This window comes from Somniosus microcephalus, chromosome 1 (genome assembly GCF_052327205.1).
Source record: "Somniosus microcephalus isolate GS21.2 chromosome 1, FLI_Smic_1.0, whole genome shotgun sequence".
Lineage (NCBI taxonomy): Eukaryota > Metazoa > Chordata > Chondrichthyes > Squaliformes > Somniosidae > Somniosus > Somniosus microcephalus.
This window is the reverse complement of record NC_140987.1, coordinates 118,750,794-118,773,777: the sequence shown is the minus strand read 5'-3', so window position 1 is coordinate 118,773,777 and position 22,984 is coordinate 118,750,794. Positions and strand designations below refer to the sequence as shown.

General features: G+C 41.8%; 1 protein-coding gene across 2 annotated transcripts in view; it reads right to left on the bottom strand.

Moving 5' to 3' along the window:
* Window positions 1-2,065: 2,065 nt before the first annotated feature.
* Window positions 2,066-22,984, bottom strand: part of ptch1 (patched 1) — an 85,973-nt gene continuing 65,054 nt past the window's right edge. The window contains exons 18-24 of one of the 2 annotated variants that reach the window (XM_085984970.1): window positions 21,505-21,785; window positions 19,121-19,258; window positions 17,707-17,849; window positions 14,309-14,408; window positions 11,710-11,964; window positions 5,420-5,947; window positions 2,066-5,071 (exon numbers count right to left, since the gene is read on the bottom strand). In XM_085984970.1, coding sequence (XP_085841096.1) covers window positions 5,420-5,947; window positions 11,710-11,964; window positions 14,309-14,408; window positions 17,707-17,849; window positions 19,121-19,258; window positions 21,505-21,785 — 1,445 coding nt within the window. In that variant the 3' untranslated portion in view covers window positions 2,066-5,071. Of the gene's footprint in view, window positions 5,072-5,419; window positions 5,948-11,709; window positions 11,965-14,308; window positions 14,409-17,706; window positions 17,850-19,120; window positions 19,259-21,504; window positions 21,786-22,984 lie in introns of those variants that run through there. The other variant, XM_085984976.1, reaches the window with a different exon arrangement.

Sequence of the window (22,984 nt, the reverse complement as noted above, 5' to 3'; positions counted from 1 at the left end):
GTGGTCTGAAGCTCATTTCAGGGTCAAATATGACACCAAGGTTGCGAACAGTGTGGTTCAGCATCAGACAGATGTTAGGGAGAGGGATGGAGTCGGTGGTGTTGACTGAAAATAATGTAATCGGTCTTCCCAATATTTAATGGGAGAAAATTTCCGCTCATCCAGAACTGTATGTCAGAGCAGGGGGAGGAGGGGGTTTTAAATGATTGGGGACTGGAGCGGCTCATCAGAGGGCTGGAGAGGCGGGGCAGGGGATGCCGGGTGAGCATCGGAGGGCCGGAGAAGCGGGGGGGGGGGGCGGTTGAGTATCGGAGGGACACTCCAACCTCTGTCTGTCCCTTACAATAACAGCAAGGGGTGGGGGACTATCAACCCAGAAGTTCCTTCTCCTTTAGCTCAGTTGGGAATTAGCACATCAGTGGAGGACTGTATGCCCAATGAAGTGAGATGTAGTAGCATCCACATGGGCAGATGTGGGCCTAGGACCAGGCCAGGGAAATGACCTGGCTCCCTAAGAACTGCAACAAAAATTTTTATTTACTTAGAGGACCGAGGAGAACATAGCTGGTGTTGAGGAGGGGGCTCCTGGTTAATAAGGCCATAAAAGAAAGCAAACAAAAAAACGGGGTTCATTTTTAGAGGGAATTAAAAAGCAAAGACGTTATGTTAAACTTGTATGGAACCTTGGTTAGACCACACTTAGAGCACTGTGCACAGTTCTGGTCTCCATATTATAAAAAAGGATATAGAGGCACCGGGGAAGGTGCAAACAAGATTTACTAGAAGGATACCAAAACTGAGAGCTTATACCTATCAGGAAAGATTGAGCAGGCTGGGGCTCTTTTCTCTAGATAAGAGAATGAGGGTTGACCTGATAGAGGTCTTTAAGATTATGAAAGGGTTTGATAGGGTAGATGTAGAGAAGCTGTTTCCAGTTGCGGGGAGACCAAAACTAGGGGCCATAAATATAAGATAGTCACTAATAAATCCAATAGGGAATTCAGGAGATACTTCTTTACCCAGAAAATGGTTAGAATGTGGAACTCGCTACCACAAGGAGTAGTTGAGACAAATAGCATAGATGCATTTAAGGGGAAGCTAGATAAACACTTGAGGGAGAAAGGAATAGAAGGATGTGTTGATGGAGTTAGATGAAGAAGGATGGAAGGAGCCTCGTGTGGAGCAAGGTCTGTTGGCCTGTTTCTGTGCTGTAAATATTATGTAAAACTATGTAAAATAGGCATCCCTAATCTTGAGTACAAGATTTACCCCCAAAAATATGGACACCTTTAATATTAAAACAAAAATTAGTCTAGACCTGTATGATTTGCTTTTTCACTCACACCACTATATAAATATATTACATCAGTTCTTAATTTTTAGACAAGTAGACACCAAAAACCTGTGATCTCATTCCACCACAGTAATAATAGAGTGGAACTTCTAAAGTGCCTGAAAGGGAAGTGACTGACCCCATCAGATTTCTTAAGGTCAAGTAATTTACATGTTGTTAGCAGGCACCTGTGCTAGTATCAGTGCAACTAGAGCACTTGCTGAGTGGGGGACAGTATAAGGCAAATGTGGAGGTAGTTAGGCGCTTAGGTGCAGAGCCAGCAGGTCTGGTTGAAGATGGTGGCAAGGACTGGAAATGGGCCTTTTTCCAGGAAGGCTGATTTCCGAGTGCAACATCTCCTTTTATTCAGTGTTCCAGGCCATGAAACCAGCCTGGAACACTCTTGTGGCCTTACTTCCACCAATGGAGGTATTGTACTCCTGGGGGCACCAGAGGTGAGAGTAGCAAGAATTCTGGTGGCTGACACCATTCTGTTGGTCCCGCCTCTATTTATGATGTCAGTCTGCAAGGGGGCATTGCTAAAATCGCCTGCCTCGACCCCCAAAGGAAATTCTAGTTTAAGGTTCAATTGGGTGGAGATCTGACCTAACTAATTTCTGATTCTGAGTGTCTTTGCCTGTCCTGAATATACCAGAAAGTTTGTGGATTTTTGGGGATATAAATTCAAAACCATTTAAGTCAAGTAATACTAATAAGGACACCATACCACAGTTAAGTTATATTATTTTTATTTGTTAGAAATTCTATCAGTGTTTGAACATTAATATTTAGAGAGCTTGCACAATTTCCATGTCCCATGATGCAAAATGGATAAAACACACAAGGCACGTATTCCATGGAAATTGAAACCAAATTATGTAACATTTAGAATAGTTGCTTTCTTTTTAACACTGTAAAACATCTTCTCCAAGTGTAAGTTACAATGAAAGTGTGCACTGTAACTGTCTCAGTTATGATCCAACATAATGGTATCATTACATATAAACTCTTTAAAAATATACTTCTGTCAAAAGACTTGATGACTACTATGTACACTACAAAAATAAATTTTCATATAAATAAATTATATGGCATACATTTATCTTTGTAACTGAAATGACACAAACCCATCACTGCCAAAAACTGGCAGGTGATGAGACCCAGTTTGAATATTTTTCCTTTTGCATCCTCATACTAAAATCTACGAGTTCTTAATGTAACTGTTATATATCTTTCCTATTTAGTTATTAACATTAGTAAGCACTTTATACAGATTAAAAATCCATTACAAAGTAAAACATAGCTGTAATAGTGTTTCAAACAGAAGAAGAAAAATCCCTGCATTTTTGTTATAAACTGGCATACAACAAATACTGTAAGAAAACATTCTTATGATACAAAAATATAAATATCACAAAAAATACATTTTTTTCTTAAAAACATAGTTGCCAGCCACTGAGAAGTTCTCCCTTTGCCAATGTGACTATAGGAGAAAATGTCTACATTGTGCAGAAGCAGCAGACAGTGGGGGAGGGAGGGGAGAAAGTACACATACATATATCTGCATTTGATAGAATCTGTGCTGTTAAAGAGGGGGAAAATAACTAGTGAGAAGTGACAGACAGACGCCAAGGCAGTAGCAGTGGGAAGCCACTCTGAACTTTTGACACAATCTAATATCCACTATGGCAGCTGAAGTTAGTTCCAATTAACACCATACAGTTTTTGTTGTGAATTCTGGATGATCTCAGGTCAATCCACCACAAGTGCCACATTGAAGTCTGTTGCTGAATGTCACACACATTTCTATGCCAGAAAGTAAACTGTTTTTTATAAAAAAAAAGTTGGCAATTAGGGTTAACCCTTAGTGTGCTAATGGCAGTAGCTTATTTTAACATTTAAAACAGAAGATATAACTCAACTCACTTGCTACATGACACAGTTTGGCATCATCTGTAACTTCAACAGTAAAAAGACTGTTGCAAAGTAGTACAATGAAATAAAAAAATCACGAGATTCAATGGCTGTAATTTTAACTTTTGGCGATAGTGTAAAATGGGCGATATCAGATTGGCCGCCCGTTATACACCTCTCCTGATTGTCCTTTTCAGAAAAGAAAATCGGGAGAGGTGTACAATGAGCGGCAGATCCAATATTGCCCTTTCTGCACTATCGGCCAAAGTCAAAATTACCCCCAATCTTTCAATATTGAACATCAAAAGGAACACTTAAAAACGGCTCTCTGAAATATCTGTAAGAACATGTTATTGTATTTGTATGGAATTCTTCAGTGTGTTATTTTAATACACTCGATTACAGATTTATTTTAAATGGGTTAACAAATGGATTAAAATGATGCACAGATGAATTTCATGTGAATGCCTGTTTGTTACAAATATCACCAAAAGCAATTATATCCCATTAATGGCCAGCCCATTCATGACCAAAACAAAAGCTTAGTAAGGCATCAGGATAGTCATTAACAGAAAATTGTGGTTCAATCACAGATGTCATTTGGGTTTTGGAACATCCAATGGAAAGAACTGTATAGCACCTTTCATGACCTCAGGATGCCCCAAAGCGCTTTACAACCAATAAAGTACTTTTGAAGTGTAGTCACTGTTGTAATGTAGGAACTCTATAGTTTTTCCATATAATATATTTTATATATATATAAAGCATATACTTAAGGCTGCTCCTGAAAGATTCAGACCTTGCATGCCCAACTGGTTTGAGTACAGTGATGCCAAACATGTGTAGTAGGAGATGAGTTTAACATTAACATAAACCAGTGTTATGAAGAGACAGTTTTTTTCCCCCTACGTATTTACAAATAAAGATGGGATTGGATGTAAGCCTCCCTATCACAAGTTTACTTGGCTAGATGTATGTTTTTACAAATATACAAACCTATGCTGAAGAGAACAGTGTATGAGCTTAATGGTGGGTCATTTTCAAAAATGCATTCTATTTAAATTGACAATAAATAAAGAAAAATAAAAAAGACTGTCTCTTTGTTAATCTGACAGTTAGAAATCGCAGATAGTTTATCATTCAAAGAATCTGGAGGGGGGTCAATAAATATACACACACTAAGGGTTAAATTAAAACAACACAGACATGTATAATACACAGCAAAAGAGTCAAACAACTAAAACTAACAAGGTCATAAAGATTAACGTGCTTTTCTTCATATCTGATCATTTTAAGAACCACGCATAGCGTGTTTGAAAGTTAACAGTAACATTTTATACTACCACAGGGTTGTGATATGCAAAATTAAAATATTTTAACAAAATGTGTACCTTTACAAAAAAATCCTATCACATGAGCAATATTTGCATAGAATAATTATACAAGTAAATTATACAATATTTCAAGCAGCAGCAACATATGCTGACATTTATGACTAGATTAAGCGTAAATGTGGCACAGATACACAGATCAATGTACAAAATGTATGGATCACACAATATTGTTCCTAATCCATTCACAGGAGTTTTACAACTCCTAACATTATACTACTTTACATTGTACATCTGTATAATACATATGTGTACATCCTTTAAATATTTTAGAGAAGAAATATTTAACAAATAATACAATAGATTAACAGTTACAGTAAACTGTCTTCCCAGTTCAGGATCGCCTGTATTTATAGTCTGGAGTTTCAAGGATCAGACTATGCAAATGAAGGGTTTTCCCATCTTTGGCCATCTGTGCATCATAAATTCCACACTGGAAAGGGTAAAAGAATGGATATTGAGAAAAATGTTGTAACTCATTTCAAGTTTTTAAAAACACATTTGTATAAGGACAATAAAAGTATTTTCATATTACATAAAACACATACTAGCTACAGTTTTCATAGTTGTCATCTTTCTAAATACAAATATGACTTATTAACACAAATGTAACTTGTGAAGTAACCTAGTTACATCAACATATAATTTTCTACCTATTGAAAGGAACTTTGGCAATGTTTTCCTCTTCTATTTAGTCCAATCAAAGAATTTGACCGATCAACAGTTGATTATATTTTTAAACAGTATTGTATCTTTCATTGAATTCCCCCAGGAAACTTACCTAATGTGTTCTGTTCCCATTGCTCTGTGTTTCACATTCAACGTCCTGCAACTCTAAAACTTCCACCTTTGAGTCCCTTCTTTCATGACGTGCATCAAAAGGCACATGAGGATCAACAAATGCTCCTTCATCAGTTTCACTGTACCCCTCATAATGTGGGTACCCTCCAAATACATTTTGGCTGGGTATGGGAGGATGCACAGCGACAGTAACTGAAGCTGTGGCAGTCACAGTAGTGATAGGCTGGCAGTATGTCGGTGCTGAAGCACCAGTGGCAGTGAATGCTGGGTTCCTAGTCTTATGAGAACGGGATCTATGACTTGAACGATCCCTATTGCTGAGTCTGGAATGCCCTTCGTGAGCAGTTTCAAAAGCGTCCATGCGTGGTCTGTAAGGAGGCGGTCGAAACCCTTCCCTAGCCTCCAAACCGTGGTCCCTACAATTCCTCCAGGATTGTTGGTGTTTAATATCTTGTTGAGGAGGTGGCCTTGGTCTTGGTCGATGGAATCTGGAGTCTGGCTGAACAACCTGTAAATAAGATGAACTATCAATACTGTACATATTCAAATGTATTTACTATTACACTGCAGTATAACTTAACAAATTACAATACAACTTACTTAATAACAAATGTTTTTATCGGCTAAAATCCTTAGTATGGACAAAAGTCATGCAGTATGTTTTGAAGCCAAAAGGTATTAAGTAGAATAAGTAACCAAGGAAGGCCATTAAAGTAGCAGTATAAATAGGTTCTTGAAAAAGTGCAACATCCCCACTGACACCTGGGAATCCCTGGCCCAAGACCGCACAAAGTGGAGGAGAAGCATTCGGGAAGGCGCCGAACACCTCGAGTCTCTTCGCTGGGAGCAAGTGGAAGCCAAGCGCAAGGTGTGCACATCAACCCAAGCACCCCACCCACCCACCCCTTTAACCACTGTCTGCCACTGTAAGAATTCGCAATAATTTACAGTTCTGAAGATTCATTTTTGATTAAAGAATCCCTGGGCGATGTGCTTTTAAATTTCCAGGGATAAAAATGGCTGTCACCACATGGCCAAAGACAAAGGACAATGCTTTGTTTACAAAGCAATTGAATGCTATTAGCATTTGTTTGTATATCGAGTGGATACATCTAAACTGCAGAAGAGACTTTTGCACCTTGAATGGGAATCGTTCAAGATTTGAATGGGTTTTAAATCACCCAGCACTGGACAATAGAGCAGTTGTATCTCCCTTTTGTTTCAGCCCAGGGAGCTCCGGAAGACACATTAACTCAGTCTAACCACTTTGAGTTAGCCAATCACAGCTTTCTCTTGTGTATTGGACCCTTTGGGTGGGGAATTTTGCACACAGCCCTTGCAAGGCAGAATGGCAGGACCTCACCAGGTATAAAAATAGCTGCTGAGAAGCTAGCTCGCTCTCTTACTTCGCTGGACCACAGGTGAGTGGAGTTTCTGACTCCTCAACAAGGCAACCTAGCAGGAGTTAAGGGGTGGTGATTTAAGGGAATTGCTAAGATTGTTTAAATAACATTGTAGCTCATTGTATCCCTCGTTTTCGCCGTCTGCAACCCCCTGTTATATAGTATTACTGTAATTACTGTGTTCGTGTGGTATAGTTTATTCTTTTGATTGTAGTTTATTTAGGTAATAAAACTTGATTTTTTTCTCTCATCCAAACCACTTGTTCCGTTTTAATATCATTAATTATAAGTTCCTCCACTCAGAACTAAAGGAGGGGTAGCGATTCGCAACCGCTGTAATAAAATTGGTTTTATTGGAATTGGTCCTACAAGACCAGGAAAATTACTTTAAACCAGTTTAAAGAAGTCCCCAAATCCTTACAATGGCGAGCCAGGTAGGAGTGGAGGCAGTTTTTGTTTTAATAAGTGGTCTGGATCTGGAGAAAGCATCAGCTCTTGTTTCTCTCGTTGTTTTCAGTATGTGGGTAGCCCTGCGGATGTTAGCAGCAGCGTGTAGGCTGACCTATCGGGGTATAGGTGGCTGGGTTAGGAAGGGTGTGAAGAGAGAGCAGGAGGAAAGGTTTAGGGAAGCAAAGGCAGCTTATAAGCTGGCCTGCGCCCTAAGGTTTGAGGAAGCAGATCATGGCCCCTGTAGGGCAGAGATAGAAAGCCTTAACATGGCTTTAAATGCAGCAAGGGGAATGATTTGCGTGATCAGCCCGAAGGCAGGTCAGCTGGATTTTACTGGCAGCCCAAATCAAACCGCCCCACAGGCAACACCCAGGGAAAGGCTGGCTAGGGAATTAGAGATCCCAAGACAGCAGCCCACAGCTCCAGGTTTTGAGGAGCTCTGGCAGCAAGGAGGGGTGGACAATGGGGTGGTAGGAGAACACCAGCAGATCCCGCTAGGCAGGCAGAGACCAGGACCAGTGTACCCCCTCCAACAACGAAGGTACGGTCCGCCCGTGAGGTGTGAGCCTGAGAATAGGAATCCTCAGCCCACAGCATGTTCGAGTTCACAGGCAAGCACTGTGGCTTGTGTGGGGGGAGGAGCCATTCACATTCAGAGTAAGCTGTTTAAGCCAGGGAACAGGAAAGGAGAGTTCTGGGACCCCTGTAGAGCAGGTCCAGTAGCAGAAATCCAGGACAAGGGAGGCACACAGGGGATAGTTTTGGCCCCAGAAAAAAGGCAGGTCCAAAATTCCCCAGTTAAAGCCACCTGGGTGAGGGAACATGAGTTTGCTGTCCATGCAAGTTCAAGTTCACAGCCTACAAAAACAGGAACTGTGACTTGTTTCCAGGGAAGAGCAGACAAACCCAGAGAGAGATTTACACCGGCAGGCTGCCAGGTACATTATACAGTGCGGGCTATTTGGACATGGGGGAGAAGGTTCCCAGCCAGCTGGGGCTGTGACCCAAGCTCAGGGTCCGCCAGCCAAAGTTTCTCCCATAGAGACACCCCTCAGGAGGTCTCAGCGGGTGCCCCAGCCTAAGAAAGCATGGTCACCCACTTTACAGTGGAGTAGGTCGGCCTCCCGAGCCAGGGAGAAGCCAGAGAACAGGGGTCCCCACTCAACAGCCATAAGCTGCGAGGGACCAGAGACAGGAGGCAGTCCAGCTTCGCTGCAGCCAGCAGCAATCTGCGACAGTGCCAGAGATTAGTCTGGCCGTCCGGAGATGGGCGGCATCTGTATTATAGCTTTGGTGTGAAATAGCTTGCTTTAAGGTGCATTTTAAGTTTTGTTGATATAACTAGTTTTAAGTTTAAGTTCAAAGAGTTTAAGTTTACATGTGTGCCAAATGTTTGTATTTTTGGTCCGAGGTCGAGGGACCCGACCATGTATCCACCTAAGGCAGCAGGTCAGTGAGACCTGGCTGCATGTCCCTTTTAAGTTTTTGCAGGAGATGGGAAAATGAAGCAGCCATGTTCGCCCAGCCTGAGCTGGACATCGAATGAAGATACGGAATGTTGGGGATCACCTCGCCACTGGACGAATCCAGGAGACCCCGCAGCGATCTTCGGGAAAAACCGGACAGGATCCGGAGGAACTTGCCTACTCCTCCTACGGGGAGGAGATGGCCCCAGCTGGGTGGGGCACGGCCCCCAACCCAGCACTATCCTGACCGAAGTTCACTTGCGGGAGACCTCGCTGTTGAGGAGTCATGTTGGGGAAGCGCGGGCGCCTTGTGATTGGGACGCGTTCCCCGGGGGTGGGTGGTGATGGCCCGGGAATGATTGTATAGAGGAGGGGGAGACCCAAGAGTCGTGTGGGTGCGGTCGGGGGAGGGAGGAACTCACCCGGGGGCCCACGGGCAAAGAGGGTAAGTGTGGCTGGGAAGGATGAGTGGGTGGCCGGATCAGTGTGGGGCCAGGGAGAGCCGCCACACAGGCACCCATCATTTTCTGCAGCCAGTCGAGGGAAGACGGGAGGGGGAGGGACTGGGAGTCATGAGATCCCATACTCCCCGGTCTCGGTCTGTGCCAAGGGAATTTAAATGTGAGGGGTACCCCGCCTCCACAAAGGGACAAGGGAACGGTTCGGGGCTGGCGGAGCAGGCTGGTCGGTAAATCCATTCTGCCTGTTTTAAAGTTTAAGCTGATCAAAGGGGGGTGGAAGGTACTTTTACTGCCCGAGTGGGAGGAGCAATACCCACTCAAATTTTGCGACCCATCATCGGCACGTGATGATCGGGGTTCATTTAAGCGTGTTGTTTAATGATTTTTTTTTTGTATTTTGTGTTGCAGCCCCAAGTTGAGCAGAGGCGTCGGATCCTCTCCGTGCTTGGGACCAGTTTGTGACAACCCCAAGTTGAGCAGAGGCGTAGGACCCTCTCCGTGCTTGGGATCGTTTTGATTACATTGTGTAACTAAGATTGCAACATTTTGTAATAACTTATGATGTAAAAAAGTGATTGTAAATTTGGTTTACACTGTATAATTTTACAAGCGTGTAGGGGTATGAGACCCCTTGTTGAAAACTGAAGTATCTGTAAGATGCCTACCGTACCATGGTTTTTTTCTTGAATTAAAGGGGAATAGATGGGACGGGGATCAGTGGCAGATAGCTATTAGGTAAATACAGGGGATGGTTGTTTGTGGGGGGTCAGAAATTATTGCTCATTTCTTCAAGAGGATACTACAAGCAAGCTGGAAGTATCCAAGGGCGGACTGTAAGAATTCGCAATAATTTACAGTTCTGAAGATTCATTTTTGATTAAAGAATCCCTGGGCGATGTGCTTTTAAATTTCCAGGGATAAAAATGGCTGTCACCACATGGCCAAAGACAAAGGACAATGCTTTGTTTACAAAGCAATTGAATGCTATTAGCATTTGTTTGTATATCGAGTGGATACATCTAAACTGCAGAAGAGACTTTTGCACCTTGAATGGGAATCGTTCAAGGTTTGAATGGGTTTTAAATCACCCAGCGCTGGACAATAGAGCAGTTGTATCTCCCTTTTGTTTCAGCCCAGGGAGCTCCGGAAGACACATTAACCCAGTCTAACCACTTTGAGTTAGCCAATCACAGCTTTCTCTTGTGTATTGGACCCTTTTGGGTGGGGAATTTTGCACACAGCCCTTGCAAGGCAGAATGGCAGGACCTGACCAGGTATAAAGATAACGGCTGAGAAGCTAGCTCGCTCTCTTATTTCGCTGGATCACAGGTGAGCGGAGTTTCTGACTCCTCAACAAGGCAACCTAGCAGGAGTTAAGGGGTGGTGATTTAAGGGAATTGCTAAGATTGTTTAAATAACATTGTAGCTCATTGTATCCCTCGTTTTCGCCGTCTGCAACCCCCTGTTATAAAGTATTACTGTGTTCGTGTGGTATAGTTTATTCTTTTGATTGTAGTTTATTTAGGTAATAAAACTTGATTTTTTTTCTCTCATCCAAACCACTTGTTCCATTTTAATATCATTAATTATAAGTTCCTCCACTCAGAACTAAAGGAGGGGTAGCGATTCGCAACCGCTGTAATAAAATTGGTTTTATTGGAATTGGTTCTGCAAGACCAGGAAAATTACTTTAAACCAGTTTAAAGAAGTCCCCAAACCCTTACACCCTACCTGTGACAGAGACTGTTGGTCCCGCATTGGACTCAGTCACTTGAGAACTCATTTTTAATGTGGAAGCAAGTCATCCTCGGTTCCGAGGGACTGCCTAAGAAGAGAGATAAATAGGTTCAAGAAACAACTCAATGCATTTCTGGAGCGAGAAGGGATTATGGTGAGAAAGCATGGTTGAGACTAACAAAAAGGGATGGGCTTTTTGGGTCTAATGGCCCTTTCCTGTTCCTAAAGATTCTTCTATTGTTATGTTAAAATTCATATTATCACAGAAGCTGTCCCTGATCACTATGGAATTTGGTTTCTGGAATCACGCAATTGCCTTAGGCAAAACACATGTTCAGAAACCACATCAAGCAGTGAATAGACATCAACTTTAAATGTAGTTGCTAGGTCTTGTCCAACTTTTTTTTAGGGGGAGGAGTATGAAGGGATTGGATGTTATAATCATTAGGAAGCAACATTACTGTGCAATTGTTGTTTAAAGATGTAGGAAATTATATCTGCTGTGGAATTTACTGAACTTTTATTTGTAGCTGCACTATATCCACATTAAGTCACAATATAGGCGTCACTGGCAAATAATGGTCTTGCATTAAACATTTTGAATAGCAATGCATTGCCATAAAGGTCAAATAATTAGAATACTTCCTGTTGTTGGTACATCATTTTGGCTGAAATTGAAGCAATGATAGCTAAAAGAAAATGCTGAAGCTTTAAATATTGACAAAAGTTTAAAAAAAAATTGGCTTCACTTACTGTGGACCTGGGAAAGACAGGATTCTCAGTTGCTTCCACCATGATCTGATGGGCTGGTGCAGTAGAGCTGGGATTGGATTCATAATGCTGAAGTTCTTCACTGATCCCAGAAACTGTAGTCTGTGAGCTGTATTCAGAATCTGAAGAATCAGATCCATTATTCCCTTGCTCAGGATGAACTGCAAACCTCACAACTCGAGGTGGTGGCTCTGGTGATGGAGTAGGCAACCGGGTTCTCCCATCAAAAGGTGAGACCTATGGACCAAATGTGTGAAGTGTAATTAGTTTCACCTAGAGTTCATTTCACTGTTGCAGTCAGATCCAGTCAGTTGAAACACTTGGCATGGCATCATTTCTTTCACACTGGGTACTGATGTAGTTTGGTCAGAGCTCTTCTAGTTATATGGCTCTTTGCAGAACTGCATCTCTGTCCAGTGATAATACTTGTGCACAAGTATCATCTTCATAGTATTATAGGATGTCTATTATGACTTTCAGCACTGTGAGCTGATTGAAATCTGGGCTGGAGAGTTTCAAAAAGGGAGTTACAGGAGATATGAGTATAAGGTAACGACATACTTGAGGACATTATTTTAGAGGAAAGGGAGGTTAGCGATGGAGTGGTAGCTAAAGACAGATGAATCAAGGGCGTTTTTTCTTGAGTAGGGGGTGATGACGGCAGTTTTGAAAGGGAAGGGACGGTGCCAGAGGAAAGGAACAGTTAACAATGTTCTCTGTCAAAGGGGCCAGTAGGGGTAGCTGAGTGAGCAGGAATAGAGTAGGGAGGGGATCAAGGGAGCAGCAAATGGGTCTCGTGGAAGAAATTATTTTGGAAAGGGAAAGGTGACAGATGGGGGAGAAATTGCAAAGTGCTGAGGGTTCAGGGCTGGAGTAGCTGGGAGATGTTGTGGGCAGAGAGGGAGAGGAAGGGGAAGGATTAGCAGAGGCAGCTGCACAGGTGGTCTGGACCTTAGAAACAAAGGAATCTATGAGTTCTTCTCACTTGGAATTGGAAGTGTGCAGGCATAGGGGAATGAAAAAGGGTTTTCAGGAGTTGGCCTTGTCCCCCACCCGTCCCCAGGATGATCTTTGGAGCAGTTTTGGCTAAAGAGAGGAAGACACAATAAAGTTTAATATGATGAAGCCAAGTCTGGCAATTGATGGCAGGACCAGTTATATGCCAAGTATGCTTGAGTTTGCACCTCTTTGACTTTTACACCAAGGACAGGGTAGCTAACCTCAAATATTATTCTTAGGTTTTTATTTTCTTCCCTTCTTGGCAGTCTCAGCTACTGCTGACCCCTGATTATTTTGGGTTCAGCTAGTAGTGGTGTTATGCAAGCACCTGCCAAATGAAGGCCTACCCTTTCAGCAACACCAATGGCCAGTAACCTGTAATCTTCCCTGTTCATTTGCAGTTCAAAGAATACAGAGTGAGGGGCACAGGCATTCTAATCTGTCCAGCATTTTCCCGATCAATAATGTTGACTTTTCCCTGGTTGGACAGGGCTATTGATTTAGGTATGGGGTCAAGAAGGCATTCTATGGATCTGTTCAGTGCTGGCACTTTAAATCCTTAGGCCTAGAAATTCGGTTTTGGCGCAGCGAGGGCTTTAGCGCCGGAAGTTAGTGCCGGCGCTAAGTCCCCCTGCGCGCGCCAAAAATTCAGTAGCGCCGCGCCCAAACGGCTGCCGGCGCTACTGAGGGGTCTCAGCGCCTCAAAACTGGCGCCACGCGCCGCATTGCGGCGCTATTCCGGCGCTGCGGCGCCCGCTGCGGTGCGGCAGGCTCGGGAAGTGCAGGCCTCCTCCTTCCGTTAAGGAGGAGCTGCCTGCACCCGGCCGCGGCCCGCGATAATCTTTTTAAAAATGAGCCCGGCACCTCGGACAAGTGCCGGGCTTGCTTCTGTTCCGGGGGGGGGGGGGGGGGGGGGGAAGTCCGGGGAGGGAGCTGCGGCCAGGCGGCCGGCGGGAAAGCGGCCGGCCGCCGCGGGGCCTTTAATGCGCCGGCGCAAAGTTCTGTAAGGCACCTCTGCCAGAACGTTGCTTGCGGCTGCCACGGGCGAGGCGGCCGCAACTCAATTTCCGAGTTCGGGCGGGTTACCATGGCAACCGGGACGCTGCGCACACCGATGACGTCATCGGTGCCGGCGCAGCGCTACCGGCCTAACGCCGATTTAGGGCCCCTGTCAATTTCTAAACTGGCCATAACTTCGGCGCTAGGCCCTCTAGCGCCTCAAAAGCGGCGCTAAGGCCAGTGAATTTCTAGGCCTTAAACTTTTTTCGTGAAGAATGTGGGTTGGATTAAAAAACAACTTTTCTGTGATTTTCAAATCCATCATTTATTCATGACTGCATCTGCCTGGCTTCCTGATAACCCACATTCTTATAGAATAAATTCACCAATCCTGTGCTCCCAGTGCTATGCTTTAAGGATGTGTGGGTCAGAGATAGGGCTACAACACTGTCGTGCTGATTCTTTGACTCTGCTCCCTTCAAGCCTGGCTCTGTTGAGAATACAGATTAGTGAATTTATCCTTATTTTCCACTAAGAACTTTTTTGAAGTCCAAATAAGGTAGAATCATCATGAAAAAAATACCTCAGGATATGGTCCAAAGTATGAAAGAAGAACCGGAAGTAGTACTAATCCATTGAGAACACCCAGAACAGTTAAAATAGCCAGGACTGCAAAGAAGTACCTGCAACAGTTGCAAAGAGTAGTGCAATTCATTTCAAGGAGCTCCTTATTTATGCCAAACTAATTACATTTTAAAAGTCATTTACAGCACAAACCTTAGTGCAAATACATATTCATAGAAAATACCACGGCAATTCTTTACCTTTTACATCAGTGAGGCTACATCCCACAACAACAGTGTTAGTTGACCAAAAAAAAAGAAGAGTATGTTAGTTTGTTAATTTTATTGACAAACACATGCTATGGACTGTTATTCATGAATAGTTTGTTACACACACAGAAAAATATGGAACGTGGACTGAATGACTGAACAGGCCCATACAACATGCACAATGAAAGGGGCCCCATTACCTTAACCCCAGCAGAAGCAAACAAATGAAGTAAAGGGTGCAGAATTTAAACAATTTAGTCTAGAGGCAGGAGAAGCAAAGTCTCAGGCAGCTAATCCACTGTGAAATGCTGCTGCATCTCACAACAGAATCACTAATTAAATCTCTAGTGTATCAAGTAGGCTTCCTCTCACAACACTAATCAAAACTTTCTGCCTACAATCCTCAGAGATGCTGGGTTTTAGTTTTACTAAATAGCTCAAATTGCAATCCTTTATAAAGCATGAACCAGGATTCTGCTATAAAATGCTGCCAGTTCTATAGCAGATTCTAGCATTGTATTTGATAAGAGCACTTCACAATAGCATCACTGCACTGCAAACTAAATCTTTTGTAGTACAATTTAGCATCTATGAATACTCTTGTTTTGCGTCAACCATTTCAAACATAAAAGCTAGAATGCTGGTGAAAAAGGAAAAGCGTCCAAGTGGTTGTCCATTCCCACCATTCAAGGCTATGGACCGGGAGTCTTCATGAATACCAAGGTAAGCTTTTAACCATAAGAGGTCTTACTAGTTGGTATTCAACACAGCTGGGACTCAGACTAAACTTATGGACACATTTATGAGTAATAACCTCAAGGGCATAACCTTGGGTAAGTTTTTAAGGAACTTGCACAAGCAAAGGATCAATCTATTATCTTGTTGCGTAGCAGTACAACACACAGTTACCTTCACTATGTCCAAAGACAATTTAATGTTCTTTTTATATATAGAATGCATTACGTTGAGCAGCAACAAGCATCTGCTTTTTTTAAAATTCATGATGACATCCATGGGTGATTTTGTTAACAAAATACAGACATTGTCATTACTGCCTAATATAAACTATCAAATGTTCATATCATGCAATATATCAGCAAAATGTTATAGAGCCATTTATATCTATCTGTCTCACATTAGTATAAACATAAAGGTGTTTTATGTCTGATCACTTCAAATATATTGCATTTGTTAGGTTGCCTTAGTCATTTGGCTTACTTGCTCCTCTCTATTTTTCTCAGCTATGCAGGGCTATTCTTAGGCCCCACCCCCAGCCCTGCAACAAAATCCTGTGTTTATTTTATATCTTACTTATATAAACATGCACAGACCAAGCTACATTCTACCGCAAAAACAGTAAAATGAGACAAAGTCACAAAAGCCAACAGGCTACTCTCTTTAAAATAAATAAACAAAAAATAAGCAATGTATCCATTTAATTTGGTAGTTAAAAACCAGGCACCAGCTCCCTAGTTGGTTCAGTTGCAGAACTGAGCCATACAGACTATGTTTGATCCCTGGTCTGTGTTGGGTTAGCTGATCTCAGCCAGGAGTAGCAGTTCATATGCTACAAGATGCTACAATTTGCATCAGTTGGGAAGGGAAACAATTGGCCAGAGATCCCATTCTTGATCACTATCCAGTGACCCCTGAGGGAAAGTTGTGTGTGGGGTTCTCGGGTAGAGGACAGGATTAGGCTCTTCTGTGATGTCCTCCATGATCGAATAGCCTTTTGGCACTCAATGACTAGGCTCGCACATGAAAAATAATCATTTGTGTGAGGCGCGGAAGAGCACCTGTGGATCCACACATTAGCATGAGTCCGTGCCTTCAGGAGAGGAGGGAAGAAAATTGGAACAAGAGGGCTAGCTCTGCTGAAGGGGACTGAGATGCAAACTTAAGGGAGACAGCATTTTAAAAGAAAGGTGACTTCTGTGCTCCAGCAATTGTTGAAGGCATTGAACTGTCTGCAAGGGAACTTCCAAAACATGTTAAATAGTATGTGTGGAGTTTTCATGCAGGGCATCAGCACTCTGCAGTCAACTATGGAGTGTGTGGCCACCTCAATGGCCGTTGCAGCTGAGCCACCCCAGATAAAAGTCTGTGTCAGTGTTATAGCATCTCTGATGGATGCTCACACTGGCGCCGTGCAGGCTCTGGATTCCTCTTGGACAGGCTGGGAGACTGAATGGATAAGGAATTCATTCAAATTACTGATCTCCTCGAGTCTGCTCTCCCGTAGATGAGTAGGATTGCCACAGTCCAGTCGCAAGAATGGAACATGATGCCATCTCTCAAGCTGACACTTCTATATGCTCATGACCCCCTGATCAACGTTTGCTCTAGTAATGACATCATCGGAGCCTCATTTGCATCTTTAAAGAAGGAACTCATTGCCTTCTGGCAGGTATCCCTCTCAGAGCAGGTTAAGATCATAACCCATTGGAAGGCAGTGGGATTGGTGCAGGTAAGTTGCACGGGCCAATTTAACTGCCTGTGCAAGCAGGGTTAAACTCGGCCCATATATGCTTGTGTGCATACGGGCGAAGATGCATGTGGAAAGCAGGATCTGAGAGACTGAAAACAGAAAGTACAATAATTAGGCAAATTTTCAGTTTCCTTTTTAATGCATAATAAGCATAAAAAGAATGGACTTCCTTAGAAACAAATAGGGAGAGATTTTGTTTTGAAACAGATACAATACTGATCTTTTTTTTTGCCCCCTCAACTCCTTCAAGCTGTGAGCTTCAAGTTTTGTTGTGCATCTACAACTTCTGCATCTTATACTCTTAAAATGAGGATACTTTGATATAATGTTATGTTGCAATACAGCACATAAAAGTTATGATAAATCAATCATTCATTTCCCATTGTTAGAATTATAAAGCACAATAGCCTTGGTCTTTAGGACAGAGTTAACAGCAAATGGGGTAAAATGGTCTCAACTGTAACCATCATTAGTAAAAAGTGTTTTAGCCAATTAATTACCAGAAAATAAATCTTCAGATCAAAAAGTAATTTACAACAAAATACCACTGACAAAGCAATATAAGAGTTAAAAAGAAACAGCCATGCAGCTGAAAATGAACTTGGGGACAGTGAAGAACTGAATATGTGGTACTGGCCATGAAAAAGGTAAGTTTCTTACCTGACAATGAAGTCAAATTCAGATCCAGCAAGCATGAGAACCCCAAGAAGAGTTGATACAGCCCCATCTAGCACAGGTGCAAACATGTGCTCCAGTGCAAGAACGGCCCGGCGATTCTTGTCTCCAATGGCAGTTAAAAATGCCTACAGGCGATAAGATCAATGCAATCAGACCTTGTGTTTACTGAAGGAAGTTCATAACATCAAACCTGTAAAGCACTACCCAACGGTTCAGCAGCTGTTTTGATTATAAGTAACAGACTAAATACTTCAGATTCATTTTAACCAAGCAAGCAAAAATTCCTACTCTTTACTTAACAATTTTTAATGCAAACAAAGTGGGATATCCAAGGATCTAAAAATAAAGGGGTTGAATTAACAACATTTTTCTGGGGATCTTCCACTGTAGTTATGGCAGATGATCGGGAGGACCCCTGCGTAATTTCAACCAAAAGAGCATTTATATAATAGATACTTCAGATGAGAAAAAAAGATGGCAGCCAATCGGTGGATACACTTTTATATTAGTGGCTACCCACATAGTTGTTCCTCAAATCGTCCCCCATGTAAAGCTTTAGTTTTTCTCAACATAAAATATACCAAGCATTATTTAAATCTACTGCTATTTGTGATTTCACAGTGACACACAATGGTTTTCTTATGCTTGTTATAGATGCCTTTAAATTTAAAATTTATTTTCAAAATGTTATCGGATGCTTCATGGGAGAGTTAGTGTACTAGAACAGCAGGTTTCAAAGGGCCAAATGGCCTTTTCTCATCCTAGTCTGTTTCTATGTAGAACATGTGTTTGAACAGTCAAGTCATACTGAATTGAATATATGCCAATAGACTCCTATACTCCTGGAAGTACCATATGCGCAAATACACAACAATTGCACCAATATGTTAACCAGAATTGTCATTTTATTTTTGTTAAAGTAAGCCTTTAAACAACTCCCATTTAGTCCCAGTGTAGGCAGGGCATTATTTCATGATTTCTTTTAGTACAAAATATTTTTAATAAACTTTTCCAAAGATGAACTCTCTCCAGATGTTTACTGCTACACAGTCGTAAATATGATGCTTTCTATCCAATTTATATGCAGCTTCTCTACTGTTCTACTTCACAGTCGTGTTCAAATTAAAATAGCAATTCACTACCTGGACATAACCATAAAAAACTTTTGCCTTGTACCTACATGAATTAAAGTATGACCACTAACTGTTCCGTTAAAAATTTCTACATGTAATTAATGCCCACAATCAAAGGGACATTGCCTCATAGATCTTTAGGAGTACTGAAATCTTGAAAATATAGTTCTGTGGTTTTTCTCGGTGATCTGCAGGAAAGGTGTATGCATTTCTTGCATTCCGCTTTGACAAAAGGAAAAGTGAATGAAAGACATTTTACATACCAGAGCAACGTGAACGGTGAATTCCACCCCTATTCCAACAGAGGCAATGAGGATCACTACAGGAACTGCACTAAGTTTTATCCCAATGAGGCCCATCATTCCAAAAAGTTCCACAGTCATCAGTGCTAGGACTAATACCTAAATGGGATTAAAACAAACAATCACCAATTATATCAAAATACTTTAACTTGCTATGGTCGAGAAATAAAAACTAAACTAATTTTGCCATTTGACAGAGTGTATCTTTTTACAACAATGAAGACACATACAGATTTATTTCTAGGTTCTCCAAAAAGAAAAACAATGAATTTTAAAAATGTAATTTGAACCTGTTCCAGGAAGAGACAGAGGGCTGCAATAACTCTACTTTTCTATTAGTTAAAACCTATTACTTTGTGTTTGACAGGTACTGATGGAATACCCTGCATGAAGCAGCTGGACACCCCCTAACGTTGCAAACACTAGGGACTGCCAGAACAGTGTTCCATAGCAAGCATTAGCAAATATTTCAAATTTATGCTTCACTCTCATTCAACAACAACCTGCATTTATATAGCACCTTTAACCCAAGGCACTTCACAGAAGAGTAATCAAATAAAAATTGACACTGAGCCAAAGAAGAAGAGATTAGGACAGGTGACTAAAAGCTTGGTCAGTCTATACAGCTGAAAGCACGGATGCCAAAGGTGGGGTGAAGTAAGATGGCAGAGTTCTCGGAACATTGTAGGGCTGGAGAAGGTTACAGAGATAGGAAGGGATTTGCACATGAGGATGAGAAGTTTAAATTTCAGGCATTCAGGTGAAGGAGCCAATGTGGGTCAGTGAGCACAGAGGTGATGGGTGAATGGGATGGTGCGGGTTAGGATACTGGCAGCAGAGTTTTGGATGAGCTGAAGTTTATGGAGGGTGGAGGATGGAAGGCCGGCTAGGAGAGCATTGGAATGGTTGAGTCTGGAGCTGATTAAAGCATGGATGAGGGTCAGCAGCAGAGGGGCTGAGGCAGGGGCAGAGACGGGCGATGTTAAAGAGGTAAAAGTAGACGGTCTTTGTGATGGAGAAGATATGGGGTCGGAAGCACAGCTCAGGGTCAAATAGGGCGCCAAGGTGTCATCAGCGTACATGTGGAAACTGACGTCATATCTTTGGATAATGCTGCTGAGGTGCAACATGTAGATGGGGCCGTGGATAGATCCTTGGGAGTCCAGAGGTAACGATGCAGGGACAGGATGAAGACATTGCAGGAGATTCTCTAACTACAACTAGATAGGTAAGAGTGGAACCAGTCAAGAGCAGATCCACTCAGCTAGAAAATGGAGGAGAGGCGTTGGAAGAGGATGCTGTGGTCAACCGTGTCAAATCTGAGAGAGGTCGAGAAGGACAAGGAGGGAGAGTGCACCATAGTCACAGGAGTATCATTTGTGACTTTGATTAGAGCCGTTTCAGTGCTGTGGCAGGGGCAGAAACCTGATTGCAGAGATTCAGAAAGAAAACTGGATTATTCGGAATAGTTTTGCAGGAATCCTTATTAAATGAAGATGACTCTGGGGGTAGGCCAAAAACCTCGAAAGACTAAATGCCATTTTCAGCTGATAAGTGTCAGATTACAGGGGCTTCTTCGTTTCTTAAAAACCGGAAGGATTGACCTGGTTGCCGTTTAAATTAAACAATTAAATCTGAGGCAAAGCTATGACTTTTTTTCCATCTAGTTGTAAAACTTTAAAAAATATATATGCTAGTGGCACCAACTGATAAGGTTTACACAGAGTCTAAATGATGTTCTGCAGTGAAACACAGAAACCAAAAGCAAAATATTTTTCTTTCAGGTCCTGACCAAGCAACCTATGTAAAAGGGACCTGTGGTGTCTGGTGTGAAAAAGCTTTAAGTTTTAATGAAATTTGAAGTAATATCCTAAATCATTTGAACACTCCATCCAACAAAACACATCACAGACTAAACATTTCTCTTCATAAAACATGTTTACTTACACAAAGTTTGCAATTCAGTCTCAGTTAATTGGTTCACATCTGGTATTATTTTGAACAATTTCTAATGTTTTGTGCAATTTAACTCTTACTCTGAAATTAGTCAAAGCAAGAGCAACAGTATCTTGCACTATTTTTGTGACAAACATTTAGGACAATCATCTAAAAGAATAAGAAGTTTTTTTTCCTTCAAATTCTTGCAAAACTTGAAACTAACGTTTAGGTTTTTTTCCACTGTTTAAATTTTCACTGTCGTCATCTTTCCAAGCCGAATAAACATTTCATGAATGATGTCACAGGCATACCCCACCAGAGGCCCAGACATAAACAAAACCTTCCCGACTAAAGAAAGAGCTATACCAAAAGGAATTCAGCAGCAACAAAGATCCTTGTAAACTCACAATGATCCCAGCCGTCCACGGGTTCAGGAGGAAAAGGGCACACACCAGAAAAGTGCAAGCCAAGACCACACTGATGGCTAGCAGCAGCCAGTGTCGGAGCCCAACGTATTGTTCCCAAAAAAGAAATGGGTATCCGTTTGGATAACTGGCAACTCCTTGGTTGGTAAAGTTACTGCAGATATTTCTGACTTTTTCAATAGCCTCCACAAAGTCTGACGTCTCACGCAGTCCATTGAGGTAGAAAGGAAACTGGGCATATTCAATGGGCTCAGCTGCTGGAACTAAACATAAAATAAATCAGTTTATTTTAGAAACTACTATCTTCCTTGTAAACATGCATTGTGTAATTGAGAATTATTTATAAGTAGATTTAGTCTGTTATTGTATATCAGAATTATTGAATAAATAAAAGTTTTTGAAACCTACAATGATATAGCTGTCCTAGTGGCTCAGACCAGAATGGTCCAGGTTCAGTCCCTGGCCTGTGCTAAGTTTGCTTATCTTAAGTTAAGCTGTTGCAATTGGCAGCAAAGCTCCTGGGATGGAGAAGGGAAAAATCAGTCACAATCTTGCTCCTGATCATCACCCAGTTACTCCTGATGGAAGTGCCCATGTGTAGATGCACAGCATGGACAGAATTAAGCTTGGTTTTGGTGTTCACCACATTGGATAGCCTGCAGGTATTCACTGCGAAAGGCTCACACATAAATAATGATCACTTTGATGGGAATCATACCCCAATGAAGGAGGCAGCAACTCCAGGAGGAAAGGAAAAATAAATAATCAGAATAGGGGTGAAATTTAATTTCGGTGGGGGAGCAAAATAGGCGGTAGCTGTTTAGGAAGGAGAAATCGGGTGGGATGTATCACGGGCAGCCGATCCACTAACACCTGTTTTGCTCCCCTGCCAAAGTTGAATTTCACCCGCAATATTTTGTTTTTAATCAGTTGTACTGTGCCAACCAAATTACTGTAGTAAATGTAACAACTTCTATTTTGCCATTAGATAAAATAATTAAAATTATAGAGGGAAATCTTCTCATTTAATGAAGATATCGGTGTAGTCCCAAAAAACTGAAAAATAGAATAGCCTGTCAATTGGAATTGAAGTTTAATATAAAAAGTTATAACTTTCACCCCCCCCCAAGAACTACAATATTTTGAACAATTAACTAATCATACTGGAAGCAAAGGATTTCTTGGCAGTACGATCATTAATTTTATCCATGCCCAAATTAATGTTGCACGTAACGGCCTAAATTAGTTGGAAAGCAATTCAACAAATACCTATACTACAAATTCACAATATTCTGTAACTTATCTACAGAACCACTATTTGAATTTAGATTAGAAGTTTACATCTGGGTGGCCTCAGTGGCATAAAAACTAAAGAATATCCAGACCTAATTAACTGGTGAAGCTAAGTTGTATCATACAATATGACAATTAAGCCTTTGTTTAAAATCTAAATGTAAAATCA